The sequence below is a fragment of the Papaver somniferum genome, chromosome 7 (assembly GCF_003573695.1).
Source record: "Papaver somniferum cultivar HN1 chromosome 7, ASM357369v1, whole genome shotgun sequence".
In the NCBI taxonomy this organism is placed as follows: domain Eukaryota; kingdom Viridiplantae; phylum Streptophyta; class Magnoliopsida; order Ranunculales; family Papaveraceae; genus Papaver; species Papaver somniferum.
The window spans coordinates 32784285-32791372 of NC_039364.1; the positions used below are offsets into that span (position 1 = coordinate 32784285).

General features: G+C 36.8%; 2 protein-coding genes across 2 annotated transcripts; both read right to left on the reverse strand.

Moving 5' to 3' along the window:
- Positions 1 to 929: 929 nt before the first annotated feature.
- LOC113296907 (F-box/kelch-repeat protein OR23-like) lies at positions 930 to 2721 on the reverse strand. The gene is made up of 2 exons (XM_026545266.1): positions 2346 to 2721; positions 930 to 1433 (listed from the first exon to the last, which is right to left on the reverse strand). The coding sequence occupies exons 1-2, from the start codon at positions 2653 to 2655 to the stop codon at positions 1405 to 1407; spliced, it is 339 nt and encodes a 112-aa protein (XP_026401051.1). The 5' UTR covers positions 2656 to 2721; the 3' UTR covers positions 930 to 1404.
- A 120-nt stretch (positions 2722 to 2841) lies between these two features.
- LOC113296906 (pyruvate dehydrogenase E1 component subunit alpha-3, chloroplastic-like) lies at positions 2842 to 5378 on the reverse strand. The gene is made up of 3 exons (XM_026545265.1): positions 4980 to 5378; positions 4076 to 4856; positions 2842 to 3405 (listed from the first exon to the last, which is right to left on the reverse strand). The coding sequence occupies exons 1-3, from the start codon at positions 5232 to 5234 to the stop codon at positions 3128 to 3130; spliced, it is 1314 nt and encodes a 437-aa protein (XP_026401050.1). The 5' UTR covers positions 5235 to 5378; the 3' UTR covers positions 2842 to 3127.
- Between the last annotated feature and the right edge of the window lie 1710 nt (positions 5379 to 7088).

The following is a 7088-nucleotide window of genomic DNA, read 5'->3' on the forward strand; positions in this document are numbered from 1 at the left end:
CGGGGATATAACAACCACACCCAATAATTCGTTTAGCAATCTGTATGGACTAACTCCAATATAATTCCAAGAGAATCAACTAGATAGTCAGACTTCATCAATGGAAATATATCCAAGAGTTGTATCTCGGTTTCTCAAATCAATCAGCAATCGAACAGATAGAAATCTATGAGCCGGATTAATATGAAAAACAACTTGAACGGTACCAAAGACCGATGTTCAAGTGTCAATCAATTTATATCATCAACCAAAGGTTGGATTATCTAATTGATTGAACTACGCACAACCTGTGATAATTCAATTATATAAAAATATAATGCGAAAAAGAAATAACACAGACACCAGAAGTTTTTTTTTAGTTAAGCAAAAAAAAGGACACCAGAAGTTTTATTAACTAGGAAACCACAAATGCATGAAAACCCCGGGACCTAGTCCAGATTTGAACACCACACTGTATTAAGCCGCTACAGACTCTAGCCTACTACAAATTCACTTCGGACTGGAAGCCCAATAGGACTCTGCGCACTTGATTCCCTTAGCTGATCTCACCCACAACCAAGAGTTGCTATGACCCAAAGTCGAAGACTTAATGTACAAATCTGTCGCACACGGAAAAGTCTATAGGAATAGATAAATCTGTCTCTCACAAAAATACCCACAAGTTTTGTTTCATCTTTTGATAAATCAAGATGAACATGAACCAATTGATACACCAGACTTATATTCCCGAAGAACAGCCTAGTAATATCAATCACCTCACAATAATCTTAATCGTATGGTAGTGAAACAAGATATTGTGGAATCACAACCGATGAGATGGAGATGTTTGTGACTACTTTTAATCTTACCTATCGGAGATAATTCTCAAGCAAATCTTAGCAAAGATAATACTCAATCGCGATAGTAGAAGTAAGATCAGAACACGCAACTACAGAGAAAATATAATATTATGTATGTACTAGCATTCTAGTGACTGGATCTATTTAACATATTCTGTAAATTGACGATAACAATAGCAAGATGAACACAAGATTAATGGGAGCTACACAATTCATGAACAAATCTAGATTAATTGCTGATTAAGACCAAAGGTTTATGACTGCTGTAAATACTGGCAGCTAAATGAGTGAGATGTGGTAGGTGGTAGAGTTGGATTTTACACACTACTCCTGTATTGAAGTCCAAGGAGGATTGGAAAGGTGTCTTTGTTGTCAGAGATCTCCATTCTCTTCTTACGGCCGTAAGTTTGAATGAAAAGTGTTGCACATTTCTTGTGGTGACGTTGCCTTCGGTTTTTTGGGGGTTCCAATGACTTCAATGAGGACATAACATGCACTTCTCCATCTAATGCAGCAAATCGCAAACACGAGTCAATTTGGTATTTCCTTGGTACGCTAGACTCTTTCACCCATCTATTTGAAGAACTATCATATCTGCAAGAAAATAATTCCCAAAATTATGATTTTGCTAGACAATTCGGCAGCATGAAAACTTAAAATTGCAACAATAAACAATATTTTGTAAGAGGCGTTTAATCAACATGCCCATTGTTCATATACCAAATGAAATCGCTTCATGTTAAGTAGGGTTTCATACAGATTACAGAAAATGCAAAACTGAAATTTGAATACGAAGAAGAGCGAACAGATGCATCTTATCAACCGTGATAGAATCAAGTTATTATATATAAAAACACTCCGCAGAATGCTGGTGTTAAGGGACAAAACATAATTGACCATCAGAAAACCAACACACACCTTAGTTAAGAATATTATTGTGATTGGCTGCAAGGAGACTCGAACCTCAACACAATATCCAAAATGGGCATCAGATCTTAAGGCAGTACAAACCGTAGATACAAGGAGACTTCAACTCGTCCACTTACACCATCCATAGATACAAGAAAACAAATATATGGTAGAAAGCAACACAATAAAATACAGAATATTAGTACAATACCACACGGTCCACAACCTACCTTAACAGGCACAAAATTTCTATATCTCGAAAGCATACAAGAAAAAAAATTCTAGACAGTAAACATTCTACATGAACTAAACCAAGGCAATAATTAAACAGTTTACGATGCATAATGCAAATGCATGATACCTCTATTTCTCATGATATACGTCCGCCACAAACTAATGCTACATTTTATTGGATCTAATAGACAACTAGAAACTGATCAAAACATCGATCATGCAATAAAGTAAGCTAAACACACTTTTATCAGGATAATGGAAGCCATAACTGTAATAGTAACACAATAATTCAAATCAAATTCAAATTCAACAAGAGTAATAATTGAAATTGTCTACACATGGTTATTTGTTTATAAGGAATACCTGAAAATGCAAGCATGAAAACCATTGGCATATCACCATCCACAACAGCAATATTTCCAAGTTTCCCGAAATTCTTCAATTCTAAGATTACTCCATCTCCATAATATTCATCCACATGAAAAATTCCAGAAACAGTTCTAGATTCACCATATCCACCAATAACCTGGAACTCCAGTTCTTCTCCCTTTCCGGCCAAAAAAACAACACATCCAGCACGACATCTAGGTAACCCATCCAAAGCAATACACTCATCCTTCTCAACATTATAACACTCCACTGAATTCATCCAACTCCCAGCAGCACCAAACATAGCATGCCTTGTCCCACCACCAGCAACCAGAATTTCACCTCACTTAGGATTCCAATACAAGCAAACTACCTCGAGTTGAAATTATAGGTGCTAACCTCTTACATGTATTAAAATTCTTACAAACATCTAAACGAGACACAGAAGAAGATGGAATTGGTCTATCCATCGGAAACGAAACACAGAAGAAAGAAAAAAAAATTAATCTTACAAGGATAAAAACTGTCATATTAACAATAAAACCAAAGACAAAATGAATAAAACTAAAGACGTTCTTATTAATGAAGGAGACAAAATGATAACGAACAAAAAAAAGAAAGCAAACCTAGCTGACAAACAAATGCTGCTTCAGTAGAATAGAAAAAAAAGGCAAACTTGTTACTAAGAAAAACAAACACCTGAACTAAATCGACCACATAAGGTCGCACTAACACTGGAAGGATATAAATCTGGTCCAATAGATCTTGGAAGCGTTTTAAACATGAGCAGTCCCTTGTGTAAACTTCGGATCCTCGCACCTGTACTTTCCATCAGGTCCAATTCCAAAACCTTTAGGATCTGCAAACACATTCTCAAGTAGTTGGCTGCGTTCTGGATGAGGGCTTGCTTCGGCAAATTCAACAGCATCTTCAATCAGTTCGTCAATCTTCTTTTCTACAGCCTTCAACTCAACTTCCGTAACCAGATTATTCTCAAACATATATTTCTTCAAGGCCTTGATAGGGTCTCTTGCACCATATTTAGCCTTCTCCTCTGCCAAAACAAAAGTCGAAGATGAGAATCTATTAAAACATATCTGGAGACCAAAAAAATGTAACAAAGAGACGAAATAAACACAAAATTTATAGCTAAAAGTGAGTATAGTCAACCATCTTTTTTATTAGAAGCCAACTAATTTTGCAACTGAAATAGCATGCACAGAAAGATTAAAACAAGTTATACACCCTGACAATTTTCACAAAACCTTTTAATAACAGAACGAAAAGCAGCAGTGCAAGCTCTAAACAAAAAGAAAGCATACACGCGGCTTACAAACGGATGATAACAATCTTTTTCATACAGTTCCCATATAACTTGGATGTTAACAGTTCACTTCAGTCTCTAGTTCAAATACGTTAATTGTTAATGATTTGAAACATGTTTGGAATCTGCAACTATCAATATCAACAGCGATTGAAATAAGATCCAGACTGTACAACTAAATTAAGATGGTCTCAAAGTAACAACTGCAGTCCAGTAACAGCTCATGACCCAAAAGGATTTATTACATCACTTCCAAAAACCAACTCTCCAGTAAAATGAAACGGGTCAGATGAGTAACTATTTATTTGTTGTTTTGCTTGCCGGAAAACCCTACAGAACTCACATTTAAACAAATTGAAAACGTACAATTGAACAAGAAATGAGGATTTGAAAGTTTTACCTGGGTCACGAAGCTCATCAGGGTCAGCCAATGAATGTCCCCTAAGCCTGTATGTCTCACATTCAATCAAAGTAGGTCCTTCTCCTCTTCTAGCCCTGTCAACTGCCTCCTTAGCAACTTCCCTTACCTTGAGAACATCCATGCCGTCAACATGGATCCCAGGCATTCCAAAAGCAGGACCCTTCTTCCAAATCTCTGGATCAGAGGTAGATCTCAAATGAGACATGCCAATTGCCCACAAATTGTTTTCCACAACAAAGATGATGGGCAATTTCCACAATGCAGCCATATTCAAACACTCGAAAAACTGTCCATTGTTACATGTCCCATCACCAAAAAAGGCACATGTAACATAATCACAATCAGCTTGTTTTAAAACTTCTCTCTTATACCTAGAGGTAAATGCAGCACCAGTAGCCACAGGAATACCTTCACCAATAAATGCAAATCCACCAATTAAATTATGTTCTTTGGAAAACATATGCATAGATCCTCCTTGTCCACGGCAACATCCAGTAGCCTTACCAAAGAGTTCACTCATAACTTCACGAGCAGGTACACCCTTACTTAGTGCATGAACGTGATCACGGTAAGTACTAACTACAGAATCTTCCTTTTTCAAGAGCTTAATAAATCCAGTTGAAACAGCTTCTTGTCCATTGTAAAGATGAACAAATCCAAACATTTTACCTCTGTAATACATCTGAGCACACATATCTTCAAAAGCTCTCCCTAACACCATATCTTCATATAATACCAATCCTTCCTCTTTAGTTATCAACTACACGAAAACAAATGAAATTGGAATTGGAATCGGAATACAGAATTCTATACCTAAACGTCTATTAAAATTCAAAGATCTAATTAAATCAAAAAAAAAAAAAAGATATGTTTAAGGATTTACCAAATTGGAGATGGCATTAGATTTGATCTTCTTCTCCTTAACGACATCAGAAACAGCTGAAATAGAAGAAGATCGACGAATAAAAGAAGGAAAATTAGATTTGGATGAAATTGAACGAAGTTTATAAGTAGAACCCAAGAAGGAATTGTTGTTTAATTTTAAAGGGTCGAGAAGGGATTTCTCTTGAGATCTAGCTGTAGTTTTAGTACTAGTAACTGAAACAGGTTGAATGATTTTGATTGTCGAAAAAGACATTGTGTTTGTTTCCCAAGTGCTTCACTCAGTTTTTCTCTGATTCTCCAATGGAGAGTTTTAGGGATGGAGATTGGGGAAGAGAAGAGAGAAGCGAAAATTTAGGAAGATGAAGGGCGGAGAAAGCAAGAGAATAAGGGCTTTGAAATTACCGTCTACAAACGGTTCTAGTATTTTTTTTTGGATGGGAAAGTTTAATTTTGGTGACCTACTTTTTGAAATTAGTGACTGTTACTTGTTCATCATCTATCCGTTGGATGATATAGATTCTGCTGATTGAGGTGATCTGACTGGGATAATAATCGATTTTTTTTTCTTTTTTTATGGGATAATAATCCTGGCCCGATTGGGGTATACACAATTTTAAAGGGACTCATTTGAAGGGCTAGGGGTATTAATATGGACAAAGTTATAAAAATATCGTTGTGCATTATAATTCTTATCACTCTAATCAGATTTCATTTTTTTCATTTTATCTTCTTCTCTTATTCTTCTCCTCTACCATACCATACCGGATTATCCATCACACCACCATCGAAAATTCGTGGTAATCGTCGATTCGAAAATTCCGATTAATCTTCAAACATGTAGCGGCGGCCGAGCGCTAGTCGTATGAAAAGAACAAATAGAAAACCCAATCAATATAACCCTAGAATTGCAAATTTTGTTCAACAAAAACGGAGTAAAAAAACCGTTGAAGAAGAAGAAATCAACGCTGCTGAAACCGAAGAAATGGCGCAATTGAGAAAGTAAGGGCCTGCTTAAACTCACTCCAATACTTCAATTTTATGTTTGCATGTCAAATTATGTCAGAAACATCAAAATTGTGAATCTGCAGTTATTCAGCCGGCAGGGTCTCTGATTCACGACCCTGCCGACTTTTCATAGTTAAGATTAGTCGGCAAGCTCTTAGGTTAAATATCATGCCGGCTGTTTAATATTTGTAACTGCTTTTTACAGGGTCGGCAAGGTATTCAACCTTAATACCTTGTCGGCGATATATGTTTTTTACAGTCGCTGGGTTATAATTTTTTACCCTGTCGCGGTGTGTTTTGAAAAATGTTGGTGTCTCCTGATGCCTAAAGTCATAAGGTCGGCATGGTATTTGAATACCACCCTGTCGACTGCATTTTAGCCGGCATTGTATGGGTTATAGACCCTGCCGACTAATTGTATGGAAAATTCATGTATCTACTGTGTTTAGAGTTGTTATATGCCGGCACGTTAGTTGCATAACACCCTGCGGAGTACTGTTTAGTCAGCATGGATTATAGTTATTGACCCTGTCGACTATTGTTTGGCCGGCATAGATTATAGTTGTCGACCCTGCCGACTATTGATTTTTTTTTTAAAAAAAAATTGTTCTTGTTTAGGTTGCAAAAGGGAAAGAAAAAAAATGTTACTCCTCCTTCAAGACCTCCTCGTGTTAGTGACAAACTCTTGACTACAACACATCGAGGGGAATTAGTTGAGCCAAGAACGCTCAAGATTCGTGAAAGGAATGATTCTCATCCACCACTGGAACCCAATGATTCAGATGAAACTCCATATAAAGATCAATCAAATCCATCTGGTAGAAGAGGTAATGATCATGATGGTGTTGAAAGAACTCCGGCTGCTGGAGGAGATGATGAGCATCATGATGATGATCAAGACATGCCACCTGTTGGAGGAGGTAATGGTGATGGTCATAACAATGATGGAGATAAAGATAATGATAGACAAGATAAAATTGTTGAAGAGGAAGAGGAAGAAGAAGATGGAGAAAAGGCAGATAATGATCAAAAAACTGAAGCTGTAACTGGAACTGCAACTTCAACCGCAACCGAAAGACCGAAGCGAGTTATCACTAATCCA

Bases quoted from the DNA above. Each gene is read 5' to 3' on its own strand.
- LOC113296907 (XM_026545266.1), bottom strand. From the start codon at position 2,655: ATGTTTGGTGCTGCTGGGAGTTGGATGAATTCAGTGGAGTGTTATAAT. The intron at 1,434-2,345 runs GTATTCCTTATA...ATTTTCTTGCAG, and splicing joins TTTCATGCTTGCATTTTCAG to ATATGATAGTTCTTCAAATA.
- LOC113296906 (XM_026545265.1), bottom strand. From the start codon at position 5,234: ATGTCTTTTTCGACAATCAAAATCATTCAACCTGTTTCAGTTACTAGT. The intron at 4,857-4,979 runs GTAAATCCTTAA...GTTTTCGTGTAG, and splicing joins CTAATGCCATCTCCAATTTG to TTGATAACTAAAGAGGAAGG. The intron at 3,406-4,075 runs GTAAAACTTTCA...TTGTTTTGGCAG, and splicing joins TGATGAGCTTCGTGACCCAG to AGGAGAAGGCTAAATATGGT.